At 37.2% G+C, this 20,789-nt stretch overlaps 2 protein-coding genes across 3 annotated transcripts; one reads left to right on the forward strand and one right to left on the reverse strand.

Moving 5' to 3' along the window:
- The first annotated feature begins 3,469 nt into the window (after positions 1-3,469).
- Positions 3,470-5,586, forward strand: LOC103319834 (L-ascorbate oxidase homolog). The gene is made up of 3 exons (XM_008221459.2): positions 3,470-3,809; positions 3,941-5,050; positions 5,140-5,586. The coding sequence occupies exons 1-3, from the start codon at positions 3,562-3,564 to the stop codon at positions 5,444-5,446; spliced, it is 1,665 nt and encodes a 554-aa protein (XP_008219681.2). The 5' UTR covers positions 3,470-3,561; the 3' UTR covers positions 5,447-5,586.
- Positions 5,587-9,223: 3,637 nt separating this feature from the next.
- Positions 9,224-15,309, reverse strand: LOC103319935 (purin-rich alpha 1). 2 transcript variants are annotated; one of them, XM_008221556.3, is made up of 5 exons: positions 14,644-15,309; positions 14,498-14,545; positions 10,188-10,328; positions 9,837-10,082; positions 9,224-9,702 (listed from the first exon to the last, which is right to left on the reverse strand). In XM_008221556.3, the coding sequence occupies exons 1-5, from the start codon at positions 14,980-14,982 to the stop codon at positions 9,550-9,552; spliced, it is 927 nt and encodes a 308-aa protein (XP_008219778.1). In that variant the 5' UTR covers positions 14,983-15,309; the 3' UTR covers positions 9,224-9,549. The 2 variants fall into 2 exon arrangements, with proteins under 2 accessions (XP_008219778.1, XP_008219859.1); XM_008221637.2 differs by having other exon boundaries at positions 9,837-10,079; positions 14,644-15,304.
- Positions 15,310-20,789: the final 5,480 nt, after the last annotated feature.

A 20,789-nucleotide genomic window follows, 5' to 3' on the forward strand; every position in this document is an offset into this window, starting at 1 on the left:
AAAGAAAATTGCATTAAAAGAAGGAAAACAAAGAAAAAAATAATGGTCAAACCGCATCTATATACATCAAATAGTCCCATGTGAAGATACCCAGAGAAGAGATAAGGAATGAGAGAAAGAAGAAGAATAAAAGAAAGACTGTAAGAAGAAGATAGAAAGAGAGAATGGAAGGAAATAAAATATATATATATATATTATAATTTTGGATTGATTTGATGATTATTATATTCCTAGATTTAACAGTTTTTTGATAGAATGACTATTTAAGAGTATCCATATTAACGTTAGGGACCATGAGTCATACAAAAAACTTTAAGGATGCAATATGATAGTTTCGTAAACGTCAGGGATGTTTTGTGATAAAAAGCCAAATATATATATTACAAAGTCTCATCTTTTCCTTTACTCTTTAGCTATCAAGGGTGGGTACGGTTCGGGTTGGACCGATTTGTGCCTCAAATTAGAATCGATCTGATACTATTCATCTAGTTTGGTTCGATTCGATTTTAATAAAAAAAATTCAAAAACTGTCTGGTTTGGGTTGAACTAGTTTCGGTCCGGTTCGATTTTGAACCGGAGTATAAAAATTATTTTTTAATACAATTCTCAACTGAAATATTATTATTATTACTTGAAAATTAACAAATTATTCAATTTCATATAAAAATAAATATTAAAGTTAGAAAAGAGAGATATTTTGAAATTGAACTTGGATTAATATTTTCTTTTTTTTTGTTAAATTAAAAATATAGCATTAAATATAAATATCTATTGAAAGTATATATTTTTTAATTTGATTGGTTCAGTTTGGTTCGGTTTGTGAAAACATAGAACCAAATCCAAAACTAGTTCGAACTGGTCTGGTTCGGTTTTTGACCGATTGTTGACTTTTGGTCAACTTAGTTTTAGGGTTTGGTTCGGTGCCGTTCGGCTCGGATTTCTGATTCGCCGGTTTGAGTGCCCACCCCTATTAGCTATATAGAGCCATATAGACACGTGGTAAATTTACTATTTACTCCCTACTATATAGAGACCTAGAGTCGTGGTAAATTTACTATTTAGACTGTCATGAATTCGACCAAAACAAACAAATGTCTGTCACTTAGCATCATATAATCGGATTCCGAGCTTCTGCATTTAGCATCTACATTTCAAAATATCTGAACCATTAAAATTATCCAACCGTTTAAGACATGAAACATAAGCTTCTTTTTTTTTTCATAAAAAAATTGTTTTTAAATTAACAATTATTTTATTGTTACAAAATTAAATATATAAAACTAAAAAATCACTCCCTTTCCACCACCATAGGGGAAGGGGCCAATAACTTCTTTGGCAAAAGGAGCTCAGATTAGGCTGCTCCAATCTTCCTTCCCATTATAGTGGGCCCTTCTTCTCCCTAAGTCAGAGCCATCAATTGATTGGTGGATTACGTCCCTTAACTAGAAGAAGATAGCTTTGGGGGTCGTTGTGGTTTAGCTGTATTTGGTGGGGCTTGTTGTGGTAAGAGCAACTCCAGCAAGGAGCTGAGCCCAAGGCTGGGGAGAAAAACCAAAACCTGTTTCTAGCAAGGAGCCCAGGGCGGGTGCAAGGTGGGACCCGACAACTGGTGGCCTGAGGCAAGGTTGGCCCAAGCTCCACCCTCGTTTTGGTCTTGGCGTCATCGCTCTGATCGCTAAAGTCCACGTGTCGCACTCTGGGCTCTCCGATCAGATTTTTTTTCTCCAATCCAACAACAACCAATTTTTGTGCAATAAAAAAATGAACAAAAATCAAAATTTTTTCTATAAATAATCAATTTTTTTTTTCTATAAATACCAAAATTTTATCCGATTGAGATATGAATTTTATAATAAATATTGACATGTACGAACCCAAAAATCTTATCCGAAAATATTATCCAAATGAATTGTTTAGGTAAATAAATTTGTGAAAAAAACAAAAAAATGAATAGTAATTTCCCTTTGCCAAAGCAATGGGTGGAAACACACAATACTATTTGCAAGGGCAACCACTATTCATGTGAATAGTGGCTGCCCTAGCTCCCCCCTGCCATGGCAATGGGCAAATGGGTAGAGTTGTTCTAAGGGGAAAAGGAAAAGGGGAGTTGTTTTCCACACACCAAATCTCATCCCCATCGACTGGGACATCGGAAGAAACAAGTGTTTTGACAGAAGTATGGTGGTTAGGGTGGCGTGGGAGTGGGTAGGGGTTGGGAGGGGGAGTCGGCTTTCTGGTTTTGTAATTTTTTTTTATAAATATTTTAGATTGAATTAAAGTTTTTTTGTTATTAGATTTTTCAAGATTTGCTAACGTGTGATATTTTAAACGATTAAATTATTAAAATGGTTCATATATTGCGAAATGCAGATAAATGCATGAACACTAAATACAAAGGCTCGTGATCTCACACTTTTTCATATTAAAAAATTTAAAATAACAAAAAAAAAATCAAATAATGGATCCTATTTATATGGAACATAACTATCCATTATATTTTTTAATTCTAAAATAATTTTTTTTTTTTTTAAAAAAAAAAATCTCACAGGCGTGGAAGCGTGTGCAAATAAGCTAGTTTTTCTTGAGCAAGGATCTATCTCGTGTCAGGTACTGCATGGTTCCACTCTGCAAGAACTCCGAATAATTCTCTTGAAGCCCATCCTCTTCATCATAAATGATCCGCTTGCCCCGAAATGACCTGACCCAATAGGGAAATCCCAATTCATTGGGCCTTTCAATACAATCAAATAGAAAGCCCCAAGGATGGGATCAACAATATTTACCATTAGATAAGGAAAAGTTAGTTTGTTATAACCAATATTGTATAAGTTGACGACAAAAAAGTTGTATCGCAATTGTAACATTAATATTGTATAAGTTTGCCTAATATTCTCTTTAATGAGTATTCTTGCCGACATCCTTTTTATATTTACTTATTTTCTAAGACTTAATTTGTTACATCAATATATTTTATCTATTTTATCAACATGGAGATGAAAATCTCCCAGTAATTATCCAACACGTACGTATGAGATGAAAATTTATTTTTCTCCGTAAAGATAATTACGACCAAATGTTACATAAAAGCAGCGTTGCTCATATTTGGTACTTTTCTGATAATTTTGATTTTTGAACTTGAGAAGAAACTGAAATAGCAAATACAGCCAAACAGAAATAGCAAACATTCTTTATCTTTAGTAAAGACATACTAAATTAAAGATGGCTCCATTTGTTATTTTCGCACATGATAATATTTCATGTGGAATTTCCTGACGTAGTCTTGGTTGTTGGTGCATGCGTTTGAGAGAGAGAGTCTAAAGGGGAGGAAAAGAAAATGAAAGGGCAGGCGCAAAGTAAGGGACAAGAAAGAAGGGTGAGCTGAGAGACGATCCCGGAAAGTTTGAATGGTTGAGAAATTGTGAAAGAGGTGTATAAAAGGGAAGGGTTGGGAAGGATGAAGATCGTAGAAGAAGACCCAAGTATCTTCTTCTTCGAATAAATATAAGGGACAGAAATAATAATTGCTTGAGGAAAGGGTTGAATAGTGGTGAAATAAGAGAGATGAGTTCCGTGATGTATATGCTGTTGCTCTGCCTCTCGGCTGGTTTAATATCGGTGGTCCGGGGTGAAGACCCTTACCTGTACTTCACATGGAATGTCACCTACGGAACCATCTCTCCCCTCGGAGTCCCCCAACAAGGAATTCTCATCAATGACCAGTTTCCGGGACCCAACATCAACTCCACCAGCAACAATAACATCGTGCTCAACGTCTTCAATAACCTTGATGAACCACTCCTTTTCACATGGTACGTATATGTACTTACGCGTTCATTGATTTACATATTCCAATTTAATTAATAAAATTATTTGTATCACATTTATTTATTGACTACTTTGCTGACCACATCTTCAATAAAAATTGAATTAATTCATGCAGGAGCGGTGTCCAGCAGAGGAAGAACTCATGGCAAGATGGAACCCTTGGAACTATGTGTCCCATCCCCCCTGGTCAGAACTACACCTACCGCTTCCAGGTCAAGGACCAGATTGGGAGCTACTTTTACTATCCCATCACTGCCATGCACAGAGCATCCGGTGGCTTCGGTGGCCTCCGCATCAACAGTCGTCTGCTGATCCCCGTTCCTTATGCTGATCCAGAGGATGACTATACTGTCCTCATTGGTGACTGGTACGCAAAAGGCCATACCGCTCTCAAGAAACACTTGGACAGCGGTCGCTCCATGGGAAGGCCTGACGGTGTCATCATCAACGGCAAATCAGCGAAGGGAGACGGCAAAGACGAGCCCCTCTTCACCATGAAGCCAGGCAAGACCTACAAGTACAGGATCTGCAACGTGGGGCTCAAGAACTCCCTCAACTTCAGGATCCAAGGCCACCCAATGAAGCTTGTTGAGATGGAGGGCTCCCACACCATGCAGAACACCTACGAGTCGCTTGATTTGCACTTGGGACAATGCTTCTCGGTGCTTGTGACTGCCGACAAAGACCCCAAGGACTACTACATGGTGGCCTCCACCCGATTCACCAAGAAGGTGTTGACCGGCAAAGGCATCATGCGCTACGAAAATGGTAATGGCCCAGCGTCCCCCGAGCTCCCCGAGGCTCCTGTAGGATGGGCCTGGTCTCTCAACCAGTTCCGTTCTTTCCGCTGGAACCTCACTGCCAGTGCTGCCAGGCCTAACCCTCAGGGCTCTTACCACTACGGCAAGATCAACATCACCCGCACCATGAAGATCGTTAACTCCGCCACCAAGGTCGATGGCAAGCTCCGCTATGCTATCAACGGAGTCTCCCACGTGGACCCCGAAACCCCACTCAAGCTGGCTGAGTACTATGGAGTTGCCGACAAGGTCTTCAAGTACGACACCATCCAGGATGAGCCCCCCGCCACAGTTGAAGACAAGGTCACCTTGGCACCCAACGTTGTCAACCAGACCTTCCGTAACTTCGTGGAGATCATCTTTGAGAACCACGAGAAGAGCATTCAGTCGTGGAATTTGGATGGATACTCCTTCTTTGCGGTCGCGTAAGTAATTTAGATATGGGATTTTTTTTATAAATTATTATTATTAGTTCAATAACTAATGAATGACTATTTGCACCGCATGCATGCAGCATTGAGCCCGGGAGGTGGACCCCAGAAAAGAGAAACAACTACAACCTTTTGGACGGTGTGAGCAGACATACCATCCAGGTGTTCCCCAAATCCTGGGCTGCCATCATGTTGACCTTCGACAATGCTGGAATGTGGAATGTGAGGTCAGAACAATCCGAGAGGCGCTACCTTGGACAACAGTTCTATGTGAGTGTTCTCTCTCCAGCACGCTCCCTCAGGGACGAGTACAACCTGCCAGACAACACCCTCGTCTGCGGCGTTGTCAAGGATTTGCCTAAGCCCCCTCCATACAGCGCCGGCGCCTAAACTCTGATCTCATAATCTACGTACTATGTATAAATAAGAGTTCGTACTAGTGTACTGTACAACAAAGAGGAATGGTCTGGCTGATGATCATGCATGTGTATCAACCCTTTCCAAAATGCAATAAATTTTCAATTCTAATATATTTATATATATTTATTCTTAATCAAATAATAAACAAATATAAAATTAAAGAACCAAAGAGTATGTAATATTCCCTTTTCATATATTGTCATGCATTACATATCAAATTAAAAATAAGATCCACTACTCAAATGTACCGAAATTGTTAGGTGAACATGAAAAACCTATATATGTAGCCATATGTATATGGTTACTACAAGTACACACTCACGATGGATTTCACCCAAGCCCAACCCATCGGGCTTGAGAAAGCCCATTGGTCTTTCTTCTCTGGGCATTTTAGTCTAAATTTGAGATGTCACACAACTGATGTATTATCGTAATACGTTTTAAGAAATAATTTAAAAAAATAATAAGTATCTATTTTTTTTAAAGGATGGTATAAATAAATATGTAAATGTTTGGTGATGTGTTCAAGAAAAACATCTGAGTGAGTGCACCAAAATTAATGTGCTAATCAGGACTTACCTGCGGGCCTAACGGGCCGGGCTAGACTCCATGAGAGCTAGCGTTTTTTTTTTCATCAGTCCAGTGCAGTGCAGTACGTACTAACGCCTTTTCTTTGAAAAAGTAGTTTGGTAGGGGTCTATCTTTCTTTTTAAATTTTTTTTAATTTTGGTCACTCTGAGAGACAGATCACTTTGAGTTTGAGGTCCGGGGTCTATCTCAAAACATTCCCCTTCCTAGGGAAATTTGAAGGTTTTTTTTTGGCTGAAGGGAAATTTCAAGTTTAAACCCACATTTTCATTCCTAACTGTTAAATTCAGAGAGATGGGTCCACTACTAACAACACCGATATTGTCCTCAACTTAACCACCTACAAAGCCAAGTAAGTGTGAGGTTTTATCACAAAAGGCCTAAGTAATATTAGTAGTGGAATCATTCATTATATATTGTATTTTATTTAGTCAAGTTTCCGATGTGAGACTTATATTCTTCAACATGCCCTCACGTGGGACCACTACATAGTGTGAGCTACACATGGAGCCAAGTCCACATTGGAGTCAATCATTCAAGCCCAACACGTGAACACCACGTATTGGGTAAGGAGTATGGGTAACATTCAAGCCCAACATGTGAACACCACATATTGGGTAAAGGTAAAGGCCCAATTCAGGCTCAATCAATCAACCCGCTTTGATACCATGTTAAATTCAGAGAGATTGGCCAGCGGTCCACTACTAACAACACCGATATTATCCTCAACTTAACCACCTACAAAGCCAAGTAAGTGTGAGGTTTTATCACAAAAGGCCTAGATAATATTAGTAGTGGAACCATTCATTATATATTATATTTTATTTAGTCAAGTTTCCGATGTGAGACTTATATTCTTCAACACTAACAAACAGCTAGATCAACATATCAGTCCTATCAGAGAAGATGGTGTGGTGTCCATGCATGCGCAGATGAACCCAATTTTGTTTGTGATGCTTACTTACACTCACCCAGATAGACGGTGACGAATCTTTACATCTTAAGTGATTTAGGACCACCTCTCTCTCTCTCTCTCTCCCGACGATAGTAATGATCGATATTGTCCTTGATGTTCTTGTAGTATGGCAACCACTACTAATGTAAACGGCCTCCTCTGACCCTCCGCAAATACCAAACAGATGATCAAGTTTTATTGATTTTGTTGATTCATGATATTATTGCTAAAAAGTTTTGTGTATGGAGCTACAGTGTAGAAACTCAAGAATAATACTTTAGGAATGATTATGCAAGCGAGCGAGCGTCAACTAATCGAAAACCACTAAGAAGTATAATCAAATAAAAAGACAAACTGCTTGCTTCTATTGGGATCTCTGAGACTTTGCATCACCATATTTGGGACTCTCTCTCCTCCTGTTTGTTTAATGATTTGTGTAGGGTTTCTGTTTTTGCTGTTTAGTGTTTGTGTTGGGCCTTAGCCCTCCTTGTTACCAAAAAATAAATAAAAAATAAAAAGACAAATGCCATTTGTGCTCCTTACAAATGAATTAGATTGGATGAAGGGACTGCATTATAGATTGAGAACAAATAAAGTGTCTCTTATTTAAGGAAATAATGTGCATATTTAAGTGGATAAGAGCATTTATCATTGTGTCCGAAATCTATGTTTAGTTCCCCCTCCCCAATTGCTTATATCAAATGTGAGGTTCATTTACCTAAGTAGATAACCTATGTGAATGAACGGAAAGTAACCTCATCAAGAAGTTATATGTAGAATTTGCGTGATTAACCCAAGACTTGGCAAAATTATTCAATCACTGTAATGAACTTGGACTGTATTGAGTGTCCTGAGCACTTAATCTTTCATGTGTATGTTGTACGTGATTTTGTCAGATCTAACTCAAACTACAAGAAAAGCATAATTTTGTCTCGATGTGTAAGCATGTTCGTTTTAATTTATTTTAGTCAAAATCAGATTCCATTAAAAGCCAAAAAGGCAAGCAAACAACACACATGTCAATGGCACGATAGAACTACAAAGTTCGCAAACCCAGCATAAAAACAAAAATAACAAACAATTAGCCCAACAAAACAACACACATATTCCACAGGCGTACCTCGAATACAATCAAAGCCCAAAATCAGGCATAAAGCTCAGTTCACACCCCCGTGCCCAAAAATGAGGGGAGACACCGCCGCCACACAAAACAACACAGCTGCATACAAAAGACTCACAGATCTGCCGCCAGGACCAAAATTCCCCCAAACACTGAACCACGCCAACATAAGGACATCCACCCAAGCATCAGCTTCAACAAACCAGAACAAAGAACCCAACAACCAATCATAGCAAGATTAGGGAAATCACAACCTGAAGCCCCAAAGGACCAACACCAAGAGAGTGGAAGGAGGTTATGCAAGCAAAAGAGCAAGAGCTCTACACACCTTCCAATAGGGAACGTGAGAAATCGCCTTTAGGATTAGCAGAGAGAGTAAACATGAGGATCCCTTCAAGGAGAAGCGGCTTTTAGGTCAAATGTTTCATTTTACTTGGGAAACATGGGAATCGACATTTTAAGTTTTCAAGAAATGAAGGGGAAAATGTAGCTATGACAGGTCATACTCAACGATGAAATTCAGGCTCCAACTCCCATCCATTTTGTGGTGTATAAAAAGTTGCAATCAATTATATTTTTCGCAAGATGATACTGATGGAAGAAATGAGAGAACTATTACCCAGTGTCTATAAATTCAATTAACCTTCTTGATGTCAACTTGACTCCGGGTTATCCACGTAACGACAAGATTGAAGGCTATGATCAGAAGACGTAAAGGTACCAGGGCCGGAGAAAATTTACCCGCAAATGACAAAAAAGGAAAAGAAAAATACAAACATACGTAGCAGTATGGACTTGCAGGATAGCACTAGCAGTGTGAATATGATATTACAAGAATGGCTAACACTTGCTGCTCAAGCTAAACAATTTTCAAGTAACAGCTGCCATCACTCGCTGCAAAAGCTAATCATCTCTACAATCTGCCAGCAGCAGTGAGTAGCATATCTCTCAAAACCAAGTTTTTTCCCTCATCATGATTTAGCTTCAAGGCTAACATCACCAACCCCAAGGTTACACTTAAGACAATTGAAAACCTGCATCACAAGCTATGAAACTAGAAATAAAGTAGATACATTTGTGCTACTGAACAAAACAAAGCACAGCTGGAATGGTCATTATTAAGTTGGAAGGTTGATACACTATCAAACTCAAGTTACAACAAGTATCTGGTCTGTTTTTTTTCTGTTATTGCCTGTTTAAATTAAGCATGGCAATCCTCTCCGAATTCTAAGTTGAGCAATCAGAAAACGGATTATTTCAGACTTGAATGAGAGAATAGAGGTAGAGAAGAAAATAACAGAACACAACTGTGAGGAGAATCCCACCCCTAATCAAACACCTACTTGTACCTCTAACGCAATCTTGATATACTGGTATTATTTGTTTAATCACCAAACCCCAGGGAACCATTTACCTCTGGGGGGAATCCACAGTCCGAACATTTGCACCTGTCATTCCTTCAATTCGGTCTTTGGTTATCTCCACAAAGTGACCTACTATTTCATGGAACTGCTTGAGCCCTGACAGCGGGAGAATTATGGAGGAGCGATCAGAACCTGCAACCTGCAATTTTAACGGAATTCTAAAGATATTAAGACTTCATTTACTGTCAGAAACCTTAAATTAAAAGTAAAATGAACAAGAAAATCCGCCTAGGGTCTCAATGAAATAATTTCTTTTTATTTTTTGAAGCATACCTCTGATATTCTTAGGAAATGGCCCCTGTTATTACTCCCAAGATCAAAGAAGAACCTTTTTTGATCAGCTCTGATCACTTTAGATACCCCCATGTTACCAATTTCATCCTGTGCAGGCAACTCTGCAGATCTGTCAACATTCAGTTCAGAAGTTGGAGCAGTTTGACTACTGTGGCCAGATATGAAGCCAGCGCCTACATCATCTGAAAGCCCAACAAGACGCTCTGAGGTTTCAGAACTTTGCTGCTTTGGCATGGAGACAACCAGGTGGAAATTAACAGGACGTGTGAGATACTAGAGAAAATTATATTACCCAGAAATAGAAAGTTTATGCATGAAAAACAAGAACACCTGATTGGGCAGTATAAAAAGTCTAGATGCTTCATTGATCTCTGCCAAAATGTTTCTAAATGCTGCCCACCCTTCATCCCGGGCGCTTCCTGCAGGAACAATGATAGTACTGCGATTTCTACTAACAGAAGCTTCGGATACCTGCACCAAAAAAATTTATTAGAGCAGAAAAAATTGGAGAACAAAAAACTGCAGTCTAGCCCTGGAATTGTCTTCTCCTCAGACTGGTTAGAATTCATGCAAAGACAATAATAAACAATCCATGCAATAAAGATAGCTTCATAACGTCATAGCTCGATGGATAAAAGTTACCCTAAGCCATAAAAGGTCCATCTTCTCCAAGAGCTCACTTCAATGGAAAGGTTTGACACCTCAATGTTGGCTCTTTGCCATATTTCAAGTTCCTACAACTAAAAAGTCAGGGCAGGGAACCAAAACCAGAGTTGCATGCCCTGATTATGGAGTTAAACCTAGAACCATTATTATTTAATAATTACGGTATACTGACGCCTAAGAATAGGCGCCCGAGAGTGCCTAAACATTGAGCAGTGGCTGCAAAGTTAAGAACTAAGAATAAATGCTGTAACATTGATGCAGAGTTTTAGGCACTCAGGTGAGTGCACCTCCATTACTAATATTCCACTTCAACAATGGGAAAACATGAGAAGTTGGTAAAATGCATGTAATGTAAGTGGAAAAATTTGAGGTCTTAAATCATGGAGAAAGAAGTTGGCAGCTGGATAAGGAACAAATTTTTCAGTGTATTGCAATGGAAGGATCATTGAGCTAAGAAATTTGGTGCAGAGAAATCTCTCTTTAGTACGCATGTTTAGGCCTGACATGGCAAACTCCCACATGGACATGTTTGGGGCGTGAGTTCAGCAACAGATCTGCTGTGCCTGTACACAAGGAAATCCATGCTTGTGGGGTTTCTTCTCCCAGGCACAAAATAAAGAAGCAAAGGCCTTAAACAATTAATTTTTTATAAAAACAAAAAACACTCAAGAGTCAGCAGCACCCAAGATCAATTGATTTAGAATGTGAATTGGTTTGTGTGATGTGGCCTTATTGTTTTCTTAGCAGTTCCACACAAGAGTTTAACATTTGACATCTAGTTGGTTCCACTTGCCACTTCAATGTAGTATGTATCTTAGATCTTGGGAATCATCTTGCTTCCATAAACAAAAAGGTTAATAGGTAAGAATCCATTAAATTATTTAGGATTCCACATCTTAAAGCATCTGGCTGCAAATATGAACATTTTAAAGTATTGATGCAATAAATACAACAATCAGCACTAGATTCAGATCGCGTTCAAACAACTCAAACTGGACAACTTAACCAAATCCTTCTTTAGAAGAAATGAATCATTATAAATTTGTAAAATAAAAAAAAAACAAAAAAAACCATGCAACTTGAATTTATTAAGGTTTTCAAACATAAATCAAAAGAATACATGTTATAATTGTCCTTCAATGACACCATGCTAAATTCAGGGTAAAAAATGATAAAAAGAAGACACTATAAAATGCATGCTTGAGTATATATGCATAATTTTGACCAAAAAAACGTATATATGCATAATGAAATTATATATAGAGTTATTTTCAAATACCTTACAAAATGGTATGTTTTTCAACTAAAAATCATACATGGATGACTGAGATGCCTTGTGGGTTCCATCCGCATCTAATATAACGGTTGACAAACAGGATTTTAGTTCAGGACCTTATTAGATATCCCTCCATATAAAGGTGCATATATACACAAAAATTCTTAAACATTTGATGCCAAGTACCTTAACAGGAAATAGAAATATACTATGCTCCAAGTCGTTGGAAAAAAAAAAATAGAAATCAAACTAGAATGATAACTAGTTGGAGTATATAAGTAAATGGTATCTTTCCTATTAATTATTAGATTTTCATCCAATGTACAAGGAAGTAGAGTAACAATGCAATGCAAATACTACTTAACAAGTAGCGCAGGGCTCCACGTTATATCAAGGCCACAAAATATTCAAGTCGTTCACAAGCTGCTCGAAGCCAAATTTCACAAGTTTCGATGCATCAGACACATGATATTATCATCCAGTCCAAAAGTGGACGTGAGCTACTAAAAGTGGAAGATAAAAAACTTTATGCTAATAGTTTTTAGACAGTTGTGTCAAGGACAAACATAGTTTACCATAGTCTTAATCAGATTTCAGCAGAAATGCAAAAAACTGGATGTTGGTCTGAAAGAATGATGGAATTAGAGTACTGATATGGAAATAAATTGGATCTCTTCCTAGGGTGTTGCTGAAATTCTGAAGTTTCGGCAACATATCAAAACCACATTGACTTCAGTGACAACTCCAAGAAAAAGCAGGATTTTCTAGAAAATATCTCCAATGGTATGAAGGGATGTATATCACTGAAATATAGCTGGGTTTACAGGTTTTGGCTTCATCTCTACCGGACATGAACTCACAAGTCACGCCAACAATCAATTGCAGGCAAAGCACTTGTAGGGTTCCCTCAAGTTCCCCCTTTCTTTGTTGCAAACGCGAAGATAGAGAAATAAAAATGAAAGCGGAGAATGTTTATTTCACGAAGAATTGGATTCACATGTCTTTGGGAAAATGTGAATGCTGAATTTTTCAATCCACCTTTTGCCGAAAAAGTTAAATGGCTTGCCATGATATGAAAAATACCAAAAGAGAGACTGGACAAACGAAAATGCTAGAAGGATTAGGAATTACTCATTCTAGTTACCTAGTTTTTTTTTTTTTTTGGTTTTCAAATCTTGGTTTTTTAAGTTCTATTTTAAGTTATTCAAATGGGCTGAAATTGTAATGAAATTTAAGCTAAACATTGGTTAATGTTTGTATTTAAATTAATTAAGTATTTTTCTTTTTGCACACAAAACAGTTGAGTATGGAACTAGAGATTTCCTAAAGCTCCATCCAAAATTTCCATTGTTTATGCAAGCTCGACCTGTATTTCTACCGACTGTGGACCAAACTACCAATAAACCTACATTTGAAATTTTCAAACTTGAACATGATACTCTATATCATCATATGAAATAATAATAATAATAATAATAATAATAGAAACTAATGGCATTGCCAGTGGTGTCAGAGGCAAGTAACTAAAAACCCCAAACTTAATTTATATTCCTCAACAGAAAAAATAAAGGAAAGTTCTGTAAAAAGATAATAATAATGAGACAGAAACAAAGAATGTACAAGAAGTGACGTGATACAAAAAACAATTAACTACACTCAGGAAAACATAGACAACACACATAAAATGTTTGCATGTGGCATCACCATGTAATTAAGACCTTTTATGGCTAGCCAACTATACTCCACATATAAAGAGAGCCAAAAACGCCAGAATGCACCAAGTATAATACCATGAACCATTCTCCATCTTTACTATTGTCTCCAATAACTTTGAACTCTTTGCTTCCAAAAACTATCAGAACAATCTAAAGGACCATTACATTCACTAACTACATAATCCACCATTCAAACCTTGAATTAAATAGCTAAAAAGTAGTAGAGGGCAAACTACTTCTATATGACATTTCAGAGAATATGCACTATAAAATCTTATGAATAAACAACATTTAGGAAAAAATAAAATTTCCAAAGCAGCATTAAACTAGAAGAGTGATTCTCGGTACCATGAGAGCGGTGAAACAAATACTTATGCATCTTTTTATATGGGGGGGCAGGGAAGCAGAGATAAAAGTCCATAATTTTTCGTTAAAGGGTTTAGGGCATACTAATCCAACTTCTGAGGCATTTCAGGGGCCTCTTTACACAATCAAACTCTTGATCTTGCACACAGTTTGAAGAAAAGAGGGTTCTACAACGATTTACTATGAAATCAAATAGTCATTGACTAATACCTTTTCGTACACCATATATATCGAAAAATATCAAATCCCATACCCTAGTCAGTACAGGGGAAGATTTCTTCAAAATAAGGATGAAGGATCTACTTATCAATACCAAGTAATCCAGAATGCAAGGGAAGCATAGAGTATTTTTAAGGGGGAAAATCACGTACACACAGAAGCAATTGTTTACATACGAAAATATATTTAGGAAAAAAGAAAATTAGAAAATCTGAAGCGAAAGATTATTGATAAAGAAGAGGAGGCAACCCAGATGCAAAGCTAAACTGATGTGTCTAGTCAAAATGTCATTAGCATTGAAAATGAACCGCAGCAGATGTAAGTGTAAGTGAGCAAGTAAAACACTGAAAAGAGAGAGGATAAAAGATATTTGAAAAAGGAAAAAAGAAAGAAAGAACCTTCAAGAAACGGCCCCTGCGGTTCTCGCCAATGTCAAAGTAGAAGACCTGAGGAGATAATTAAGCAAAGAAAGGAAAGAAGGAAAACATGAGGCGGGTGGTGGAAGCAATCTTAGGGGTGGAATGAAAAGTTTGCTGCTACTTACCTTGGTGTCTAGCTGCAATTCCTTGCTGAACACATCCTGATCGTCCGAATTGACATAGTAATTGAAGAGATCGAGGAACCAGGAGATACCGGAGAAGGGAACGATGATGGTGGACCTGGTGGCTGACGTCTTCTCGGAAATTTTGAGATAGCGGCCGCGAGGGTTCTCTTTGAGATCGAAGTAGAAGAGCTTGTGCTCAACCTGCAGCGTCTTACACAGAAGCTCCACGTCATTACCTCCGCCTCCAGCTCCACCTCCTACTGTCGTTGCTCCTCCTGCTCCTACTCCTGCTACTGCTACTGCTCCTCCTCCTCCTACGCCACCCGAATTCCCTTCCATCTCCAAATCTTATAAGTATTTCCCTTCCTAAAAAATATAACAAAAGAGCCCAGCCCCCAAGGTTGCCACTCCACTACTGGAACCTTTGGACCTCTACTCTGGTTGGCTTCGGTAACTTGTCACCTACTACTCAGATCTCACTTTATCAGGGAGGATGCTGCTGCTAAATTGCTTGCTTCTCAATTGTCAGCGTGTACTACTACTTATGCAATACTAGGGTTTTGGGCCTTGGGGTTGGGCAGGGATGTCATGTGAGGGGGAAATTGACCCACTCACTCACTCGGCTCAGCCTCCAGTTTCCACTCTTGATTCATTCCCAATTTCCCATCCGGTATTTTCTAATTTCTAGTATATAATTAAATATTCAGCTCCTTTTACTTTGGATTTTCAGCCGTTTTACCCTGAAATATGACCCTTGTAGAAATTAACCCTTTAAATTAAAAAATCAGCTAATTTAGTCCCTGAACAAAAAAATATAGTCAATTACATCCGTGTCATTATATTTTTTCACATTTAATTCACAATTTCGTTAATAATATCATGTGAAGCGTATATGTAACAAAAATAGAGGACAATTCGGTCCTCCTCAAACCAGCCACCCATTTCCCACAACATTTCCTCCTGATAAAGGGTCACACCACTTGATTAAACCAAACAAAAAAAGACCAAGAGATTGATCTTGGGTCAACTTCACGATCAAAGAAAGCCACAGCCTTCTTGATAACAGGGCTAGTGAAGAACCAGAGAAAGCCAAAAGGGTCCTAACCTTACCCACAGGCTGCTCCGGGTCAGAGAAAACGCCACTTGTATTCTCTCCCTTAGAGACAGCTCCGGTAAGCACCACCTTGGCAACATCAGCTCTAATGTCAAGGGTCTCAAGCCACAGAGCAATGGGACCAGAACCCTGAACATTCACGTTGTTTAAACCATTAAACCCTTTTTACCCAAGTTGATTCAGTTGTTGGAGGAATCGACTGTGACGGAACAAAGTGGTGATGGTGGGGCAATGAATTTTAATGTGGGGTTAATTGTTTTATTAGTCCTGAATTTAGACCCGATTTGTATCATTCAATTTCCAAAATAGTCCCTTTAACTTCGTTAGAACAAATGGTCCTACCCTCAATTTTGTTAATTTATGCAGAGATAAAATGGTATTTTTGTATCAAAATTGATTAAAGTATGAATACAAAATTAAAATTAAACTCTCTCTCTCCCCCTCTATCTCGATTTCTACTCCCCAAAAACTTGAAAAAAAAATTATTGGTTTTTTATTTGATTGTTTTTATTGTTATTTTAAAAATATGATTTTTTATTTTAATATAAAAATACCATTTTGCCTCTGCATTTAACAAAAAAATTTAATAAAATTGACTATGAATTTTCAAACGAAACTAAAGTTAAAGGACCATGGGAACCATTTTGGAAATTGAGGTACTCAAATGAAAATTGGATCAAAGTTCAGGGACTAATAAAACAATTAACCATTTTCATGTGTGAATATGTTGGTAATATTCCAAAACCAAGCATCAATGTCTTGTGAAGTAACGAAGAGAAAGGAAAAGGTATCAAAGGCTGAACCCAAAACCAAATACGACTGCCAACCCAAGTATTGTTTCTCATTCTCTCTCTTCTCCCGTTTTATCCTCGTCAAAACTCAAGCTCTTGTATACCCACATGGGTTGGATTTGTCTTTTGGATTGTTTGTGGTGCTTCGATTGTGTGAAATAGGGCTGTTGTGTTTCCATTTTCGCTCCATTCGATTAGGGAAGATGAGGATTGGGAGGGAAAATAGGTTCAAGACTATGTTGCCCTCCAATTATGTTTCACGTGAGTCTCACCTACGAATATTAACAAAACTTTAGATGAAATCCTTTATAATCTAACGACAGGTCTAAAATTGGCCATTTAATTTGGGTGCTAAATTAGTTGACTTTTTAATTCAAAAGGTTAAGTTCGATTAGGGTCCTAATTCGCCCGGGGGGGGTGTGTATAGTAATTTACTCTTTTATTTTTATTTTTATTATTTTGCCTTAAGTTTTATACAAATTTAGTTATATACCCAATCTTACCATTTAAAAACTATAAACACACTCACAAATCAACAGCTGTCAATTTTTTCAATTTAATAGCTATTTTTTAGTTTATTTGTGTGTGTAAAATACCTATATTGCCCTTGTACTATGGATTTGAGAGAGAATGATCAGATCTGCCAAAAAATCAAATCAAATTTTCCAAAAAACCATTCTTATTGGTGCTTTCTCGATGTTGGAGCAAGAGGAGCTTCCATTGAAGCTCAATCTCAGGTTCAACTATATTCTTCATCTCTGATCTACAATTTTCAATATTTTACCTTTGATTTCTTGTTATAAAATCGTGCTTCTATTCTTCTTCTTTTTTCAGATTGTTCAAAACCTCGAACAAACCTCGATAAGATGCTCTTAACTCTACTCCTCTTTTGCCACGTCGTCGTCATTGTTGTCGTCATCATTTGGTTTGGACATGAGATTTTTTATCTTTTGCTTCAATTATGTATTTATCTTCGGATTTTAATTGATTTTTGGAATGTATTTTAAGCTTTGATGATCGATTTATCTTTTGTTACTATTTCACTTATGGATCTCATTTTTGTTTAACAATATACTTCTATGACAAAGTGTTAACAATGTACTTCTATGACATAATAGTATTAACAATCTGGGCTCAACTTGTTTTCAGTTGGTCTGGTTTGTTCTTTGTTCATCTTTTCTTTGATGGACATGTATTAGAAATAGCAACATGACAAGCATTAATCAATATGATAGTAAACTAACAGTGTTATTATCCTAAACTGAAACATTACAGGGGTAGACATGCATTAGATATAGGATGTCATAGGAAACTAGCAGTGTTATTACCCTAGACTGGAACATTACAACCATTAATCAACATGATAGTAAAATAGCAATGTTATTACCTTAGACTGGAACATTACATGGGTAGACATACATTAGAAATAAGATGTCATAGGAAACTAACAGTGTTATTACCCTATACTAGAACATTATAGAGGTAGACATGGATTAAAAATAGGATGTCATGGGAAACTAGTAGTGTGTTATTACCTTAGACTGGAAGATTACAGAGGGTAGCCATGTATTAGAAATAAGATGTCACAGGAAACTAGCAATGTTATTACCCTAGACTAGAACATTACAGCCATTAATCAATATGACAGTAAACTAGGAGTGTTATTACCCTAGATTGGAACATTACAATCATTAATCAATATGACAGTAAACTAGCAATGTTATTATCTTAGACTGGAACATTACAGAGATAGACATGCATTAGAAATATGATGTCATAGGAAACTAGCAGTATTATTACCCTAAATTGTAACATTACATGAGTAGACATGCATTAGAAATATGATGTCGTAGGAAACTAGTAGTGTTATTACCATAGACTGGAACATTACAAGAGTAGACATGCATTTGAAATAGAATGTCATAGGAAACTAGCAGTGTTATTACCATAGACTGGAACACAACCATTAATCAACATGACAGTAAACTAGCAATGTTATTACCCTAGACTGGAACATTACAGCCATTAATCAACATGACAGTAAAGGTGTAAAACATTACAGTCATTAATCAACATGACGCATTAGTGAAGCTACGGTTTTCAAGACATTTTGTTTGTAATGAATTGTTTAGGTTTTTTTATAAAATTGGGCTGGGCTTCTTTTGGGTGTTTTTTAAGTTTTTTGTGTTGGGCTTTTTTTAAGTTGATCAATGGCAATCACGTAATTTATAGGAACTTCAACCAATTTCTTATATAGCAAATGAGTTTTGGGTGTGTTTCTAAAGTGCATTTCATGTGGGTTTTTCTTTATTTTATAATTTCAGCCTAAATTTTGGGTATATTAGTGAAGCTCTCTAAATTTTACAATGCTGCTAACAAAAGTGATTTTTCCAAGTTGAATTGAAGAACCAGATTGTGAATTGGATCGTTCTTTTCGCTATTCGAGCCTAGGTTCGAGTCGCGTCGTCGACAATCCCTCTTAATGTGTAATTTGTAAAAACTAAAAAAGACGCTATGACCCTCTTTATAAGTCCTCAAAGTGACCTTCGCATACCCTGGCTTTGGATGAGGTAACCTTCCCTCGTCCTAAATGATTTTGCATGAGGACAAAAAAATTTGTGAATCAAGCAAAAATTCAGTAATTATTGCTACAATTAAGCCTAAACCCTTTTAACGCTATTGTATTTTCCCATCATGTTATTTATTTATTGCTTCTTCAGCCTTTCACTTTCTATTCCCACTTCAGTTTGAGAAATACTTTTGCAAACTAGGGGGTGTATTCAATTGAGATTTTAAAAGACTATTTTGGGATAGATAAGTCTTATGGTATTCAATTAAGATTTTTAAATAATCTAAACAAGTCTTGTGGTATTCCATTAAGACTTATAGGATTTTTTAAAGAGAGTGTCAAAATCTTGTGGTATTCAATCAATACTTTAAACAAGTAACAAAAAGTCTTATGGTATTCAAAAACTTGGTCATTTCGAAGGATTTTTTAAATGCGAAATTATGTGAGACTTTTTAGTGAGATGTATAAATATCAAATCTTATCTTAAATCCCACCCTAACCCATGAGACTTTTTTTTTTTTTTTTCACGTGAGATTGTTTTTTGTGATCATCCACTTTGCCTTCTCTCAAAGCCAACTTCAACACCCATAGCTTCACCGCCACAAGCCATCTCTGCAACTCTACCTGTAAACCCACTTCACCTTCTCTTCTATACCTCAGTCAAATTTATGGCGACACCACGAGACCCAACAGGTCCAAAGTCCCAAACTCAAATGGGTTCTTCTTTGTTAAAGCTTACATGGATAATCCAAACTCCCCTCTAGCTTCGCCAGCAAGGTCATTGGCTCCCTGCCCTCACTTGTAAGAAAATTCAAATGAAAGACCTCTAATTCCTTCAACAAAATAGAGAGACTTGATAGTAGAAGTTCTTGCCCTCACTTTTAAGAAAATTCATGACTGAGAAATTCACTCCCTGCTGACACGTGGATGGTACTTGTCGCTCTCACCTTAGCCAACCTCATCTCGGGCAAAAGAGTCAGTTCACTGGTTGCAACTGTAGAGAAATTATAGACAACAAACATACTGGATAAGGCCATTTCGGTCCGAATGGAACCCGATCTTTGACAAAATTCTCCATGAATTTTGCTCCACATATGATGGAACTTCATCTCATTGCCCGTGATAGGGTCATGACTAACGTTCACCCAAGATTGACACAACGCAATATCTTCCTGAGTTGCCCACGAGCCTTAAACTTCGACAGAAGATGTCATTTGTTTTTTTTATACAAATGGAAAGTAATAGAAAAATGTGAGTGGAGAGTAAAAAATATTGGAAGGAGAAGAGTTTGTATGGAGAATTGGTATGGAAAGTGAAAAATGTGAGTGGAGAGTAAAAAATATTGAAAGGAGAAGAGTTTGTATGGAGAATTGGTGTGGAAAGTGAATAATGTGAGTGGAGAGTAAAAAATATTGAATGGAGAAGAATTGTATGAAGATTTGGTGTGGAAAGTAAATAAAATGGTTAGGTATTTATAGGAAAAAAATACAAATTTTTTTGGTATTTAAAAAAAAAATTCAGAATTTTTCAAAAAATTTCAATTTTTTGCCAAAAAGAGGATAGTGATTTGAAAAACAATCGGAGCGTCCCTTGCGACACGTGGCACTTTACTATTGGATTCTGTGGTCGACGTCAACGCGCGAAATCAAATTTTTTACCGTTGGCGCATGAA

The sequence above is a fragment of the Prunus mume genome, linkage group LG1 (genome assembly GCF_029339155.1).
Source record: "Prunus mume cultivar Tortuosa linkage group LG1, ASM2933915v1, whole genome shotgun sequence".
Classification (NCBI taxonomy): Eukaryota; Viridiplantae; Streptophyta; class Magnoliopsida; order Rosales; family Rosaceae; genus Prunus; species Prunus mume.

What these genes read in the sequence shown, in the direction of transcription:
- LOC103319834 (XM_008221459.2), top strand. Translation starts at nt 3,562, where the DNA reads ATGAGTTCCGTGATGTATATGCTGTTGCTCTGCCTCTCGGCTGGTTTA. An exon ending in GAACCACTCCTTTTCACATG is followed by an intron (nt 3,810 to 3,940) that starts GTACGTATATGT and finishes TAATTCATGCAG; the next exon opens with GAGCGGTGTCCAGCAGAGGA. An exon ending in TACTCCTTCTTTGCGGTCGC is followed by an intron (nt 5,051 to 5,139) that starts GTAAGTAATTTA and finishes GCATGCATGCAG; the next exon opens with CATTGAGCCCGGGAGGTGGA.
- LOC103319935 (XM_008221556.3), bottom strand. Translation starts at nt 14,982, where the DNA reads ATGGAAGGGAATTCGGGTGGCGTAGGAGGAGGAGGAGCAGTAGCAGTA. An exon ending in GCAGGGGCCGTTTCTTGAAG is followed by an intron (nt 10,329 to 14,497) that starts GTTCTTTCTTTC and finishes TTTTTGGTGCAG; the next exon opens with GTATCCGAAGCTTCTGTTAG. An exon ending in ATTTCCTAAGAATATCAGAG is followed by an intron (nt 9,703 to 9,836) that starts GTATGCTTCAAA and finishes TTAAAATTGCAG; the next exon opens with GTTGCAGGTTCTGATCGCTC.